The sequence below is a fragment of the Piliocolobus tephrosceles genome, chromosome 6, assembly GCF_002776525.5.
Source record: "Piliocolobus tephrosceles isolate RC106 chromosome 6, ASM277652v3, whole genome shotgun sequence".
Lineage (NCBI taxonomy): Eukaryota > Metazoa > Chordata > Mammalia > Primates > Cercopithecidae > Piliocolobus > Piliocolobus tephrosceles.
Window position 1 is genome coordinate 146944583 of NC_045439.1, and position 17151 is coordinate 146961733.

The 17151-nt window shown below is 42.8% G+C and overlaps 2 protein-coding genes across 7 annotated transcripts in view; both read left to right on the forward strand.

Annotated features, from left to right (window-relative positions):
• MGA (MAX dimerization protein MGA) overlaps positions 1-8835 on the forward strand; it is a 109087-nt gene extending 100252 nt beyond the window's left edge. For all 5 annotated transcript variants that reach the window (XM_023198369.1, XM_023198374.1, XM_023198372.1 and 2 more), the window contains 4 exons: positions 977-1088; positions 1367-1600; positions 3788-3964; positions 4894-8835. In XM_023198369.1, coding sequence (XP_023054137.1) covers positions 977-1088; positions 1367-1600; positions 3788-3964; positions 4894-6170 — 1800 coding nt within the window. In that variant the 3' untranslated portion in view covers positions 6171-8835. The remainder of the gene's footprint in view (positions 1-976; positions 1089-1366; positions 1601-3787; positions 3965-4893) is intronic.
• A 2432-nt stretch (positions 8836-11267) lies between these two features.
• MAPKBP1 (mitogen-activated protein kinase binding protein 1) overlaps positions 11268-17151 on the forward strand; it is a 54522-nt gene continuing 48638 nt past the window's right edge. For both annotated transcript variants that reach the window (XM_023198378.2, XM_023198379.3), the window contains exons 1-2: positions 11268-13225; positions 13778-14000. In XM_023198378.2, the coding sequence (XP_023054146.1) occupies positions 13887-14000 (114 nt within the window). In that variant the 5' untranslated portion in view covers positions 11268-13225; positions 13778-13886. The remainder of the gene's footprint in view (positions 13226-13777; positions 14001-17151) is intronic.

A 17151-nucleotide genomic window follows, 5' to 3' on the forward strand; every position in this document is an offset into this window, starting at 1 on the left:
TTGCTCTTGTTGCCTAGGCTGGAGTGCAATGGCGCAATCTTGGCTCACCGCAACCTTTGCCTCATGGGTTGAAGTGATTCTCCTGCCTCAGCCTTCCAAGTAGCTGGGATTTCAGGCATGCACCACCACACCTGGCTAATTTTGTATTTTTAGTAGATTAGTAGTAATTTTGTATTTTTGTATTTTTAGTAGAGACAGGGTTTCTCTATGTTGGTCAAGCTGGTCTCGAGCTCCCAACCTCCAGTAATTTGCCTCCCAAAGTGCTGGGATTACAGGCATGAGCCACCACACCCGGCCGAAAGTCAGGTTCTTAAATGGGCATAGCTATCCTTTCTTCAGATAGAGTCAGAAACTCTGGTTAGCCATGTTGACCACATTCTCTTTACATTGGTGTTCTTGATAGCACTTAGTACAGGTTATCACAGTGTAAAGCACAGCATAAGTGATATTTTAATATGCTTAACAGTTGACAGTCATTTTAAAAGAAAATCGGAAATATTCAAGGGAGCAGAAGTTTTAACTTTGCGTGTAGAATATCTAAAGTATTTCATTTAAATTGTTCTTAAGTAGAAGCTGGAGGAGGACAAGATAAGCAGTCATATTCCTCTAGAGCAAAGTTATTTCAGCCAGATTTTGGTTAGACTAGAAGATGATCTTGAGGTTGATTATTAAAATCTAAGCAGAGCACAAGTGTTTTGTATCTCCTTGCAGTAGTGGAATACCTACTACCATTCAGTGATGCTCTTTGGAAATAATCATGGTCACGTTCCTTAAAAGTGTAAGCCAGAAACCAGAAACCCTCTTACAGTTTAACAAAAAATAATTTCTGAAACATCAACAATTGTTAATGGAATTTAAAAATTCTCTTAAGATGTTAGATTAAGTTTTTTTTTTTCATTAGAGAATTGTGTAGGCCTTACCTGTGTTTAAAGAAAGAGTGAATCAATTTTCAATAATACCACTATTTCTATTCTAGGCCTTCAGTGAAATTCAGGGACTAACAGATCAGGCAGACAAATTGATAGGACAGAAAAATCTCCTAACTCGAAAAAGGAATATTCTCATACGGAAAGTATCGTCTCTTTCAGGTGAGATAAGTAAATAATCTCTGGTAAAGAGCATAATTATAGCTTCAGTAAGGAGAAATCCTCAGTAGTTCTTTCAGATACTTAATTTGAAAGCTTGGCTCCCACAGTTCACAGCACAGTTATCCTCTGACTGGGTGGGTTGTTTCTTGTGAATTGTAATCACCTTACTTTCCATAGTTTTTGGGAATATTGTTAAAGCGACTAGATTTCCATTGACTCTGTTTCTCATTATGTGGGGTAATGCAGAAAGTGCTAATGTATTGTCTGTCAACCTATAGGTAAGACAGAAGAAGTGGTCCTGAAGAAGCTAGAGTATATTTATGCAAAACAGCAAGCACTAGAGGCACAAAAAAGAAAAAAGAAGATGGGATCAGATGAGTTTGACATGTCTCCCAGAATTAGCAAACAGCAGGAAGGATCTTCTACATCATCTGTAGATCTTGGACAGATGTTTATAAATAACAGGAGGGGGAAACCTTTGATTCTTTCCAGAAAAAAAGACCAGGCCACAGGTAGGAGGGAGATTCTTTGCTTTCCTTAATGTAGATTTGTATCAGTTGACTTTACTGGACTGACCATCTTCTCTTGTCCACATTTTTAGTTTTGTTTGTTTGTTTGTTTGTTTTTTGTTTTTGAGACAGCTCTGTCACCCAGGCTGCAGTGCAGTGACGTGATCTCAGCTCACTGCAACCTCCACCTCCCGGGTTCAAGGGATTATCCTGCCTCAGCCTCCTGAGTAGCTAGAACTGCAGCGTGCACCACCATGCCCAGCTAATTTTTAAAATTTTTAGTAGAGATGGGATTTTGCCCTGTTGGCCAGGCTAGTCTCAAACTCTTGACCTCAAGTGATCCACCCACCTCAGCCTCCCAAAGTGCTGGGATTACAGGCATGAACCACCACACCGAGCCCACAGTTTTAGTTTTAATTAAATGAATTAAAGATGGGTTGTATAAAAAATAGAATATTAGCTGCATTAGATTTTGGTTTCTGGTTGTAATATGCACTCATGCAAATCCTGAGAAGTTACCAGTCCTGGTAACATACTAGTCTATAGTCATGTATTTTTAATGAGTAGTTTTTTAAACTTACCTTTTCAGACTTTATACTTTGTGATTTCCCTACAGTTCTGCTGATGAGTTTAAGAAGTTGGGTCTAGTTGAGACAATAAATGGGAAATTTTTTGTAAAATTTAATTTTGTCAAATCAGGCTCTATTTTTCATCAGATCACTTACTAATACATTGCTATTAAGAAACAGTTGGCCGGGCGCGGTGGCTCAATCCTGTAATCCCAGCACTTTGGGAGGCCGAGACGGGCGGATCACGAGGTCAGGTGATCGAGACCATCTTGGCTAACACGGTGAAACCCCGTCTCTACTAAGAAAAAATACAAAAACCTAGCCGGGCGAGGTGACGGGCGCCTGTAGTCCCAGCTACTCGGGAGGCTGAGGCAGGAGAATGGTGTGAACCCGGAAGGCGGAGCTTGCAGTGAGCTGAGATCCGGCCACTGCACTCCAGCCTGGGCGATAGAGTGAGACTTCGCCTCAAAAAAAAAAAGAAACAGTAGGCCAGGCATGGTGGCTTATGCCTTTAATCCCAGAACTTTGGGAGGCTAAGGTTGACAGATCACCTGAGGTTGGGAGTTTGAGACTAGCCTGACCAACATGGAGAAACTTTGTCTCTACTAAAAATACAAAATTAGCCGGGTGTGGTGGCGCATGCCTGTAATCTCAGCTACTTAGGAGGCTGAGGCAGGAGAATCGCTTGAACCCTGAAGGTGGAATGTGAGGTTATGGTGAGCTGAGATCGTGCCATTGCATTCCAGCCTGGGCAACAAGCGCGAAATTCTGTCTCAAAAGAAAAAGAAAAAAAAAAATCCAAAGCCAAAGTAAATTGGTCTTAAATTCTTATTACCATCTTGATTTTGGAAGTAAAGCTATATTGATTTTATGTGTTACTTATATTCTTAGAGAATGGTATATCTGACTGGGCACGGTGGCTCATGCCTGTAATCCCACCACTCAGGGAGGCAGAGGCAGGAGAATTGCTTGCACTCAGGAGTTTGAGACCAGCCTTGGGCAACATGGTGAAACCCTGTCTCTACTAAAAATACCAAAATTAGCCGGGTGTGGTGGTGCACACCTGTAGTCCCAGCTACTTGGGAGGCCGAGGCAGGAGAATCACTTGAACCTGGGTGGTGGAGGCTGCAGTGAGCCGAGATCACACCACTGTACTCCAGCCTGTGCGACAGAGTGAGACTCCATCTCAAAAAAAAAAATGGTATATTCTTTTTTACTCTTTGGATGTTTGGATAGCCCAGTGTATGAGCCAGAAAAATATGGTGTGGTTGTTTTGTTTTGTTTTGTTTTGTTTTGAGACAGGGCCCCACTCTGTAGCTCAGGCTGGAATGCAGTGTCTCGCTTGCAGCCTTGACCTCCTGGGCTCATGCAATTCTCCCACCTTAGCCTTCCTAGTAGCTGGGACCACAGGTGCACACCACCACACCCACTTAATAAAAAAAAAATTTTCTTGTAGAGATGGAGATGGGGTCTCACCGTGTTGCCCAGGCTGGTCTTGAACTCCTGAGCTCAAGTGATCTGCCTGCCTCAGCCTCCCAAAGTGCTGGGATTAGAGGCATGAGCCACCACACCCAGCTGTGATTGCCTTTTATCTGTAACTAATTTCTGATCTTTCTTGCAGAAAATACCTCACCCTCGAACACTCCACACACCTCTGCCAATCTTGTGATGACTCCACAAGGGCAATTGCTCACCCTGAAAGGTCCCCTGTTCTCAGGACCAGTGGTAACTGTTTCTCCTGATCTCTTAGAATCTGATCTTAAGCCTCAAGTTGCCAGTAGTGCTGTTGCTCTACCAGGTATGTCTTAAGTGTTGTCCTCTATGGGAAGTGATAAAGTTATCTCTAGCATCTCACAGTGACCAAGGAAGGCTTTGGATGTGTTCTGTAATGAAAAAGAGCTATTCCATTGGCATTTGCCTTGGTAAGAGGTGGCCCTATTTTTAGAACATATTTAGCTTGAGTTACGGTACTGTTTGGTGTGTTTTACACCTGGTATTGAGCAACATTTTGTGAACTCTAGTAATTTCTAAGAGGAAGAATGAAAAATATGTCAGAGGGAAAGGAAGATGTTAAATGATCACGGTCTTAGGTCTTGGTGTTGATAAATATTTGTCAGTTTCTTGTGGTACTCAGAGATGATAACACTCCTGCATTACAAGCCTCGTTCACTTTGAGCACTACTCTGTTTTGGGGCAAAGGGTAAAGTTGAAAGAGAATTCTCACTTGGGTGATTAGGTGATAAAGGTAAAAGGGTCTCTTTATTAATATGAGGATCCTCGTTACTTTATTGCTATTGCCAGCCAAAATTCCTTGTCTCTACTACCTCTTGCCAAACTCACTCTGGAGGACTTATCTTTTCCTGGTTCCCATGCTGCCTCTAGGGCTTCATTTTCTGTGCTAAGTAGCAGTTAATTGGGTGAACAGAATCAAGATGTAGTTCTGCCTTAGGACAAGAATTAACTTGGGGGAGCATTTCTATAAAATAATTAAATGGAACTTTAAAAAATGGTGGAAAGAGCCTTTTGGTTGGATTTTAGTTGAGTTTTTTCTTATTGGGTTAGGTCAGTAATTTGAAGAACTGATACTTCTTTCATCTTCTTGATAAAAGTAGAGTGCTGAATTTAGACTACAACTCCCTAAGATGGTCATATGGTATGACAGAGAGAGAGAGATACTAACTCTGTAGATCTAAATGAATTTTTCTTTTTTTAATTTTTGTTTTTCAGAAAACGACGACTTATTTATGATGCCACGAATTGTTAATGTGACATCATTGGCCACAGAGGGAGGTTTGGTAGATATGGGTGGCAGCAAATATCCTCATGAAGTTCCTGATGGCAAGCCATCTGACCATCTGAAAGACACCGTCAGGAATGAAGATAATTCCTTAGAGGACAAGAGTAGAATGTCTTGCAGAGGAAACAGAGATGGCAGAGTGATGTTGGGTCCAACGCAGGTTTTTCTGGCAAACAAAGATTCTGGTTATCCACAAATAGTTGACGTTTCCAGTATGCAGAAAGCACAAGAGTTCTTACCTAAAAAGATTTCTGGTGATATGAGAGGGATTCAGTATAAATGGAAAGAGAGTGAATCAAGAGGGGAGAGAGTGAAGTCAAAGGAGTCTTCATTTCATAAATTAAAGATGAAAGATCTTAAGGACTCAAGCATAGAGATGGAACTGAGGAAAGTAACATCAGCTATAGAGGAAGCAGCTCTTGATTCCAGTGAACTGCTAACTAACATGGAAGATGAGGATGATACTGATGAGACACTGACTTCACTGCTCAATGAAATTGCCTTCCTTAATCAACAACTAAATGATGACTCTGTTAGCCTGGCTGAACTACCCAGCTCTATGGATACAGAGTTCCCAGGGGATGCTCGGCGGGCTTTTATCAGTAAGGTTACTTCTGGAAACAGAGCAGCTTTCCAGGTTGAGCACTTGGGAACTGGTTTGAAAGAGTTGCCTGATGTTCAAGGGGAGAGTGACTCTATCAGTCCCCTCCTCTTGCACTTGGAAGATGATGACTTTTCTGAGAATGAAAAACAACTTGCAGAACCAGCCTCTGAACCAGATGTCCTTAAGATTGTTATTGACTCTGAAATAAAGGATTCCCTCCTTTCTAACAAAAAAGCTATTGATGGAGGGAAGAATACTTCTGGCCTCCTTGCAGAGCCTGAAAGTGTGTCCTCACCCCCCACCCTACACATGAAGACTGGCCTGGAGAACAGCAACAGCACAGATACTTTGTGGAGGCCTATGCCAAAGTTGGCCCCTCTAGGTTTAAAAGTAGCTAATCCTTCCAGTGATGCAGATGGTCAGAGTCTCAAGGTGATGCCTTGTTTGGCACCTATAGCTGCCAAAGTTGGGTCAGTTGGACACAAAATGAACTTCACAGGGAATGACCCGGAAGGCCGGGAAAGCAAGGTGATGCCTACATTGGCACCTGTTGTGGCTAAATTGGGCAGCTCGGGGGCCTCACCAAGTTCTGCAGGGAAATGAACTTACTTGTCCTTAAGCAGAAGCCAGGCTGTGAGGGGAAATTGATCTCACCTCCTTTCTCTGCAGGCGTCTGTTTGTTTGTGTCTTGGAACTTGGATCCTTGACTTGGATGATGCAGTGGATAATGATGGGAGAAAGGGGGTAGGGTGCTGACCCTGGTATTAAGAAGTACTCTGAAATTCTGATCATGTTAAAATGTGTTACCTCACTTGTGGTGCTGGGTCCCCTCATCCTCTCTAAGAAGATGTGATCCATTACTGAACACGAGGTGCCCCTCTTACCCAAGGAATTTATAACAGGACTCTGACTCCACAGTGGTTTCTAGTTCTTCCCCCACAAGCGAAAGAGCTGTTTGCAACTTTGGAGTTGCTGTGGACTGAACTGTAGCTTGTAGCTGTTGAATTAAGTCTGAAATCTAAGGAATGTGATGGACTTGTGCAAAGGGATCCAGAAGAGATACTTTTTAGTTGATGTTTCAAGAATAGGGAGAGAGAGGATGTGTACCATGGAATACCAAAGTGAAGGACTTTGTGTCATTCAGCAAAATTTTCTTTTTTCATATCCCAAGTAGCTCCCATTCCCTCACCTTTTCAATCAGAATTAACAAATTCAAGCCTTCGGTAAAGTAGGGATGCTTTTAACTTTTACTATTAAGTTAAATATTTTGAGATCTTAAAAAAATAGTAGTTCTCCCTTATTTTTGTGGGCATTGAAAAGCTCATTTCGCAGTACCAGGGATTTTTACTGGGAATATATATTTTGGAGGTAGGCATAGAGGGAGCCCTACCCCTTCCACAAATTATGTCACTCAAGAGACGGCTAAAATAAAATGCATTATCCCCCCAGACCAGAGACAGTGGCCAAAATAAAAAATCATGGGGCTGGAAATTTCCCAAATCAAACCAGCCTCCTGGTGCTTAAAGGTTTCATTCACTATTACCTGCACAGGATGTAAAGAAAAGTCACAGTAGGCACTCTTTACCAGGGAAATAAGGCAGTATTTGAATCACAAGATATATTTTTTATCTGCAACCATGGATTCAATGATGTGTAGAGCTTTTTCACTCATTAGCTGTCAGGATATGAAAGACTGACAGTCTGTAAAGATATTTATATTTTTGTATAGTTGTTTTCATAGATTTCTCAAAGGCTGAAGTTTTCAACCTAGAAGATGAGATTTGTATTGAGTATAGAAATGATGTTTCCTATCTAGTTTGTAAATAATCATGGTGCACTTGAGGGGTCTCTTGGAAACTCCTGGGGGCAAGAATCACTATTCTGAAACTGTATAGACTGGGATTTAGCTGCTGCATTTTGCCTTTCTTAAATAATTATATTTTGGAATGTAACCCCTGTTCTGTCTTCATTGACAGGATTTGCTTGTGTTGTTACAACACTAACACAAGAGCTTCCAGTGCCTGGGCCGTGCCTAGGTGATGCTATTTCTTCTATATCTCCTGTCTTGTTTATCCCAAATCCCACTCAGCGTATTTTCAGACCTAGGTTGTGAGACCAACTATGGATTGGATCTAGCCAGTGAATTATTATTTCCATGGTTGGTTCCCTGTTAACTCTGGTAATCAACAGACTGAAAACGGTGGAAGAACTTCCTCTGCAAATTGCAGTGGGAGCAAATTCTCGTTGGTTTTGTGCTGCTTGCCTTTCTAGATCTGCTCATCAGCACTTAACCTTCCCTCCTCTAAAGGTTACTGAAGCTTGAAGTAGGTGAAGAGTGCTCCTCAGCTTCTCATTATCCTTCCACTCTTTACCCAGCAGATTTCATTCAATGCCTTAGCCAAGGAATCCAGCACCTGTCTCCCCTGCTAATAATTGTCCTTAGAGATGCTAGTACTTTAATTCAGGTATAGCAGTTTCCCATTATTTTCTTGCTTGTCTTTTCCCTACATTTCCTCCTGATTTCCCAAGGCTCTTTTTGTGGCTTTTGAGGGTCAGCCAAGGAGCAGGCAAGTGAGTGAACAATCCTCAGGAAAAGAAGGACCATTTTAGCGTAATACTTCCTTTTTTTTTTTTTTTTTTTTTTTAAAAGAAGAAAATAGGTAAATAGGTAATGATTCTTGATTGGAGATACTTGACTCTTGATGAGAGTTGTATGAAGATGAAAATGAGGGATGATTCCAGGCGTTTTAGGGGGAAGGCTGCAGATATCATTCTAACCCCCAAGATACTGTGTTCTCAAGACCTCTTAGAACTAAGTGTTGTCAGGGATAATTTGAGGAGGGCTTAGTCTTCAGAACAATCCTGCAGTCTTGACAGAAATCTAAAATCTCCAAAAACTCCTACCCTTTAACCTTACCCTAGGGGGAACTGATCTATGAATATTTCATGCGTGATTATGAAAGGTGAAGTTGAGTGAGAGGAGTTGAGGAACGTGGAAGACAGTGAGCTCTCACCCTAACACTATAAGAAGCATGATCTCAGTAGACCAATAATTCGCCTTTTTATACATCTGTAAATAAATGGAATGTTTTTAAGAATATAATTATGTCAGATTTAGCATTTTCTTTTATATATTAAATATATATATCTTTCCTTTTCTGCTTTCGAAAAGTGACTATTTTTTTAGAAATCTAAGAACAGAAGTTTGGTGATTGAAAGGTAGGATATATAAACCTGAAATAAATCAGTTAAAATAATTAAAGCAGAACTTGGTGTTGGGAGGTTTGTGCCAACTTGGAGTAGAGAAATCTAATTCCCTAAGACATATTCGAGAGAGCTGCCACTGAAATGGTTTTATCATAGGAATCCTTTCCTTTTCTCAAAGTTTCTGATATGCCATTTGAGGGAGGTTTTTGGTGTTCTAATCCTTGTAGCTTGTTTTACATGGAGGCTTCAAAATTGTGTGCAACCTGATGGCAAGTATTTGTTTTAGAAGTCATTCTAAAATCATTCTAGTGTCAGTATGAGCAAGGCAGTTTACCTGTTAACCTTGGGGAATAAAGGTACACAAACACAGTCTTAGTGGTAAAGGACAGTAGGTGTTCTTAAGGAGGGAGGATATGTTAAAGGGTTTGACAGTTAACAAAAATGTTTAAAGGAATCCTTTAGACATCCAGCTACTCTTAATAGGGTCACTAACAGATCAAGTCCTGTTATATAAGCTTCATACAAATTGTTCACTTTGTGTAATTTTATAGTAAATGGAATAGTTTTTTCCTGGAATTACGGATGAAATCCCTGATGCTAGGCTCTTCCATAACAAGTTTGAAAATGCTTTGAACACACAAGAAAGGCAGACAGTCCGTGTTATTTTGGGTTTAGTGGTTTAGATAATTGTTTTTTCTTTTTCTTTTCCTTTTTTTTTTTTTTGAGACGGAGTCTCGCTCTGTCACCCAGGCTAGAGTGCAATGGCGCGATCTCGGCTGACTGCAAGCTCCGCCTCCCGGGTTGACACCATTCTCCTGCCTCAGCCTCCAGAGTAGCTGGGACTACAGGTGCCCGCCACCATGCCTGGCTAATTTTTTTGTGTTTTTAGTAGAGACGGGGTTTAACTGTGTTAGCCAGGATGGTCTCAATCTCCTGACCTTGTGATCCGCCTGTCTCGGCCTCCCAAAGTGCTGGGATTACAGGCGTGAGCCTCCGTGCCCGGCCTACTAATGAAATTTTACGTGGACACAAATATCTAGGTGCAGAGAAAATTAAAGCTAAGATACTCAGACTCACTGCCAGTTGGAGGAAAAAAATCAGTTAAAATGCTTTTTTTTTGGAATGGGGGAAATAATTTGGTAAGTACAACTTTTTATTTGAGGCATAGCTAATATTACATGACTGAGCTGCTCTTACACATAAGTATTGAGTAGAATAGTGATGGTAGTGCATTAAGAGGATGGGAAGACTATGGGATGAGTTGGAAATTTTGAGACAAATCTAAACTCTACTAATTTCTATTGTAAACTGCTGGTAGAAAAGATACTAAATAGGAAAGCAGTCTTGGAAGCATGGTTTTGAGATCCATTCTGTTTCCAACTGCAATCATTGGTCACAGCTGTTGCACAGTGCCTTGCATGTAAAGGTGCTCAATAAATATTTGAATTGATGAGCAAATGTTTAGCCTGTTTCCCAGGATCTTATAATTGTACCTTATTTGCATGTTATGCCTAGGGTGAATTTTAAAATTTGATCTAATGAGTATAGTGCTAAACAGAACTATATAACATCTATTCCCAGACATCTAGAATTTCAGAAGCTGGCAAACACTATGTATAGATATTTAGGACATATAAAAGCAGAATAAAGTGTTAAATAGTGTATGGATGATGAAATACGAAGAGTTAACTGCATTTTGGAGGATTGGGATGGCAAGTAGAGTCTTGCGTCACTTAATGATGGGGATATGTTCTGAGAAATGCACCTTGGGTGGTTTTGTTTTGCAGACATCATAGACTGTACTTACACAAACCTAGATGGCGTCGCTTAACCACACACCTAGGCTATGTTGCTCCTAGGCTACAAATCTGTACAGCATGTTACTACACTGAATATCATAGGCAGTTTTAACACATGGTAAGTGTGTGTCTACACATAGGAAAGGTACAGTAAAAATATGGTATTATAATTTAATGAGATCATGTGGTCATTGAAATTTATACAATGGCTGTAAATCTGAGTGGAGAAAAGTGAATAATGCTTCTGTTCACATTAGACCTGGGACTGTTACTTTCTGAGGAATTCATGAAGAATGGGAATAGCCTATAGCCTATTTCTATATTGGTATCTCAAAGGCAGCATAGTACCTAGACAATAAAAGTTGGACTGAATTGTGAAGAATTGAAAATGTGTGGGCCGGGAGTGGTGGCTCACACCTGTAATCTCAGCACTTTGGGAGGCCAAGGCAGGCGGATCACGAGCCAGAGATCGAGACCTACTAGCCAACATGGTGAAACCCTGTCTTTACTAAAAATACAAAAATTAACTGGGCATGGTGGCACGTGCCTGTAATCCCAGCTACTTGGGAGGCTGAGGCAGGAGAATGGCTTGAACCCGGGAGTGGGAGATTGCAGTGAGCTGAGATTGACCACTACACTCCAGCCTGGCAACAGAGTGAGGCTCTGTTTAAAAAAAAAAAAAAAGTGTGGCTTTGGCCTAAGACAGAAAGTACCCAGGTTTCAGACTTAAGAAATCCTCATTACACTGCTTTCAGTTGTTTTTCATGAAAGAAATGACCAATGATACTTTGTAAACCGTTTACCTGGCCGTAAGTGATTAGGTGAGAAAACCGTTAGTGGACACCAGAATGATCTGGAGAGGATTAGGGATGGCTCTTTGGGACATTTTTACTCTAGTTTCATGGGTGGAGATTGCAGCTGCTGTGGTCTGCAGCATGCGAGTAAAGACACCAGGTGGCACCATTTATTAGCTTTTACTCCCATGGAGAGGTTGCATCATGTAACTAGCAAGAGGTTGAGGGAACCAACTATCTCTTGCATATTGTAGCTAATGGTTCTTGCCTTCTTCCTCCAGACTTGGGAAATAAATTTGAAAATCGTATTTTATGTTTCATAATATTTGCAGTGCATGGTTGAAGGGAAGAAGGCCACATGCTATTGCCAGTTGGTCTTCTGGGAGATGACATCCATCATCTCCATGTCAACTTGTGAGCTTTACAAATCTCATTTTTAGTATGTGGCTACAGTATACACAAGCACATATGTGCTTTGCCACCTGGCTGTACAAGGCTCAACATTTGTACACAAGCAATGAGTTTACAGGTTCTTCCCTCTTGCTATCACATGTCTTCTCCACAGGGCTTCAAAAGATCTGGGTAGGGTGAGAGAGATACACCAGTGTAGTATTTCCTTGGGTCCCTTGTCTTTGGCTTAGGCTTTTTCATAAGGTATAATAATTTCTTAGAGGTTCGTCCCTCTTGCAGACACATGTCATCTCCACAGGGATTCAAAAGATCTGGATAGGGTGAGACGGACACACTAGTGTACTGTTCCCTTGGGGCCCAAGTCTCTGGGTTAGGCTTTTTCATAATTTCTTATGGTAGTAAGTGGAGAATACAGAGGAAATACGTATTTCATGTAACATTTCCGTGTATTCCCTCTGCCTCCCCCGACATGAGTTAGAAAAACTACCCCTCGATCTAGTATCAGCAAGCTCGACAGTGACCTCAACAAGGAACAGCCCTAGAGAAAAGGATTCACAAGTAAATGGAACGAGGAAAGATCTGGAGCAACGAAGTGCTGGTCAGCTTTAGCTGAGGAAGCACAATGGGACGTCGGAGGCTAAAGAAACCATGAAACCTGCAGTATTATTAACATAGCATATTCACTTGTCTTCTCTTGCCCCCGCACGCCCAAAGCTCTGTTCAAGGCCACCCTTTCCCCTTTCATAATGACCAATCAGGTTGCCCAGTGCAAAAACACTATTAAATTCTTAGCTATTAAATTGCGTTATTCAGAATAATCCTTTCCACGTTGAGTCTACGTGCCGGACTGGCTGCGAGCAGAAACTACCCTCAGGCGCTTTAAATCTCAACACTTGTGGTCGCTGGGAGCAGAGCTCTTACTGTAGCTCAGTCTTGTAATTCTGAGCTACGAGTTTCAGCTACGGTCCCTCGGGCCTATCAAATGGCAACGTTAACACCCTGGAGGCGTGGTTATCGTCTTGGGGCTCTGGGAAGTGCAGTTACATGGGGGACCAGGCCTGATAATACCATAAAAGGCTTGATTCTCTCAATTCTGAAGCCATGTTCTGTTGACCTTCCTCTAAAAGCGGTACCCGCAATTGTGCGGATTTCGTGGTTCTCTAGTCCCACGCCGTCTGCTTCCTGGGCCCTTTCATTGGCTCCGCCCCCGTAAATCTTGCTCGTCCACTCTGGAAGCGCTCTCCTGACTACAGGCCGCGCCCCTCGCATCGGCTCCGCCCACCTGGCGCGCAGCTTGGCCCAGGCGGTAGTTCGCGTTTTGAGCCGATCGTGCCACCATAGCTCCTGCTGCTGCCTGTACCGCTGCCGCTACAGCGGCGGAGCTGAAATTGCCGAACGCGATGCCCGAGGGCGCTGTGAGCGGGGTGGCCCTCGCTCGCCGAGGCTGGTGAGGCTGGCCCGAACGGGGGCGCTGACGAGTAGCAGGGGCCTCAGAGGCGGGTGAAAGATAAAGGTCCAGAGCCGCGGTGGAGGGCGGAGAGCGAGCTCTGGAGGATAGGGAGTGGGGGAGGGAGGCTCCCGTGGCAGAACGAGTTGTGGGCTGCGGCGAGCCCCGCCGCGCCGAGTCCCCGCCGGCGCTAGCGCAGGTGTCCAGGCCTGCGGAAATCCCTGGTGGTCTCGGCGGCCTCCTCCGTTGGACTCTACAGTTGCCATGGGAACAGTTGGGCATTAACGGGAACCAGATCGTCCAGGAGACCAACTAGGGCCCATCCCATCCATCTCGCCAGTTAAACGCCTCTGGCGGGCGTGGGCCTGGCATTTCTTAGTGGCTTAGGATTTCCCCCCTTTTTCGCCAGCCTTTCCTTCCGACGTTGTAAGAAACTGCAGGGCTAGAAGGTGGGGATGAGGGAAATGGTGAGAGCAATACCCAGAGGTAAAAACTGCAGACTTCGCTAGGCAGAAGGTAAGACACTGTTATACTTGGCTTCTGCCGTCTCAGGTCAGTGAGAGGGCATATTGGGAAGCCCTGTGGAGTGGAAAGACAGTGCCGCTGTTGAGACAAGACCCAGTACTGTGCCGGGGACTGTCCCAAGGGGTTTCTCGTCATAATGGCTGTGGAAGGGTCAACCATTACCAGCCGAATCAAGAATCTGTTGAGATCTCCATCCATCAAACTGCGCAGGAATAAGGCAGGAAACCGACGAGAGGACCTCAGCTCCAAGGTGAGTCCTGTTGGGAGCCACCTCTTTCCAAACCCACCCTCTCCTGCTCCATGTTCCTCGTTAACCTTCCTGTTTCTTGGGAAAGATAACTAGAAGCTCTTGTTTACTCTAAAGGATCACATGTGATCTGTGCAGGCAATGATTAGGATTTAGGTTGAAGGAAAAAGCAGCAGGGGTGGGCATGCTGACATTCATCCATGAGAAGAGGTGAATAGTAGGAAGGCCACCTGGGTTCAGTTGAGGCCTCGCTATACACTAAGCATGTGCTTGGGAAGCCAGTTGATATGCTGTGACTCAGTTTCCCTTGGGAGAGGACAGTAGGAACACATACCTTGTGAAGGGCTAAGGTGTGACTAATGTAGCTGCAGGTGTTAATGTAACAGCTGGGGTTATGTAATACTATAGTGGCAGAAAGAAATATGCTAAAACACCTAGTCAGAGTTACTGGCTTGGTAATTGCTCTTGCCTAGGGTCAAAACAAATTTTTTTTTGGCCCTTCAAGAGGCTAACTGGAGCATCTTGGTTTCTTAGGAAAGATAACATGCAAGAAGCCAGATATCTGTCAGCAAAAAGTTCTGGATGGAGCCACATCCTGCTCAGCTGCAGATGATCCTCAGAGGCAAAGTTCCTTTCCATCCCTTCACTTGTCTGGGTTTTGGTCCTTATGCTTTCTTCAACTAAATGAACCTCACAACTTTGGGAACCCAGAAGTAGACTACATTTGTTTAATCACTTGAGACCAGGGCTTTATTCCCACAGGATCAGATCAGATTTTGTGTCTTATTAGTAGCCTGTAACAACCTCGTACCTTGTGAGGTACGAGGTTGTTACTGGGAGAGGCATTTGAGACCACAGCATTGTATTGCTTTGCCTGTATCTCTTCAGTGATGAGTAAATCCCAAGAGGAATGATTTAGAATGCCACTGTAGAACTGGCAGGGTTCTGGGAGGACTTAGTTCAGCCCTGTATTCATTAGCAGAACCTGGAGTAGATTTGGTAAGAAGGTGAACAACTTTCCTGTATATTTCAGCAGAAGTTGTGTTGAATCACAGTTTGCTACAGGGTTTTGTGATCGGTGGACATTGTGACCCTTCCAAGGTCTCTTATTCATCATTGTTTCTATTCTCCTGAGGCAGGCAAATAAGCCTGAAATGTAGAAATTGTTTTAGATATGACTCTGTTCATTCTTAATACTGGAAGTGCTCTTATTCTTGGCTGGTAACTTAGCAGTGACCAGCACTGTTAGAACAATCTTCTCAAATCTTTGGCCTCTTTTTCTGGCCAGGAATGGTGTATGTAGTAGAAATGTATAAGAGTTTAGCCTTCATTGTTAATTCTTACTGTAATTTTGGTCTGGAATCCAGAAAGTATGTTGCCATTCTTTAAGACTTCCAATATCACCCATTATTAATGCATTTAACAAGTGTTTATTGAGTGCCTATTAAGTGTGCAATCAGTGATGGGTAAAACATTACCCTTGCCATCAAAGAGCTTATGGCTAGTCAGACATGTAAACAATTAAAATACAGTGTGGTTAAGTGCTGCTCTAGAAGTATGTGTACGTTGTTAATGGAAGCACAGGGGAGGCGACCTAAGTCAGTTCAGAGGAATTAGGAAAGGCCTTACAGGCTGGTCATGGTGGCTCACCCCTGTAATCCCAGCACTTTGGGAGGCCAAGGCGGGTGGATCACTAGGTCAGGAGTTCGAGACCAGCATGGTCAAGATGGTGAAACCTGGTCTCTACTAAAAATACAAAAATTAGCCAGGTGTGGTGGTGCACGCCTGTAATCCCAGCTACTTGGGAGGCTGAGGCAGGAGAATTGCTCGAACCCAGGAGGCCGAGGTTGCAGTGAGCTGAGATCCCGCCAGTGCACTCTAGCCTGGGTAACAGAGCAAAACTCTATCTCCAAAAAAAAAAAAAAAAAGGAAAGGCTTCACAGAGGAAGGGATGCTTGAACTGTGAGTCCTAAGGCAGGTGGAGAAGAGCTCTCCAGGAAAACAGTGGAAAAGGGGCATCCCTGGCAAGACCATTTACCCATTCCCTGTTTAAAATAGGAATTCAGTGCTTCAGACTGCTTTAGATGGCTTTGTCTGTCCTGAAGCTGTGTATGAAATACTTAGCTGAAGTTGAATGACCCTTGAATGGTCTGGCAGCAAAATGGTGCATATCTTTAGCACCCAAGAGGTGTAGCTGTCTTTGTGTGCCCAGGACCCTAGAGATGCCAGACTCCCCACACTCCTTAGTAAAAGGTCTCTACCTAAGATTATTCTAAAAGCCTGCCTTGTGATTACTCTAGTGTATTAAGCTCTGTGAACCAGGCGTATTAAGCTCTGTAAGTTGCTCTAATATGTGGTGGCTGTGGGTAATCATGATAAAAGGAAATTTGTGATTCATGGATAGCTAATTCTCAAATAAAATTTGAAGACAAAAAGGCACATGCCCCTTTTGGGGGGCAAAGAAGGAAGTGTCAGAAAGCCTTTGTGCAGCTCTTACTTCAGATTGCCTCCTGCTTTGAATTATACTATTGTTTCTATCTAAAGTAGCCTTCTCCTTTACACCAAATTCTACACTTATTTTTAGGTCCAATTCTGTATTTATCAGAGCCACAGGGCTTTTTGTGACTAGCCCCCGACCTTGAAACCAATATCTTATTGTTGTTTTATATATGTCTTCATTTCCTAAGGATCAGGGTCATGTTCTCTATTTCCTTTCATCACACCGTTTAGGACAGTGTAAAATAGGTAGTAAGTACTAAAAAAAAAAATGAGAATAATTTAAAGATGTCAAATATAGTGTGGGATAAACTTGGACATCTAGGTGAATAAAATAATCGGGAGGAATTTATGATCTCTTTAGAAGAGAAATCAAAACTAGGATTAATAAAAAGGTGACAAAGAAGTAGAGATGCAGCCTAATTAGGTGTGAAGGACATAAGAGAAAAGAAGTCCACGTATGCAGGAAGCAATGCTGTAGTAAAGGGTTCTTAATTCAGGAGAAACCTAGTTAAAAAATATGGCTAAACGCTGGTGTGAGAGAGCCAGTGGAGGTGGAGATTTAAGTTACAGCAAAGAAAGTAGATGAGTGCTGAGATTTTCATTAAGCTTTTTTTGAAGGGAGGGAAGTCTCTTCAGTGGAGTACATTGGAAAAGA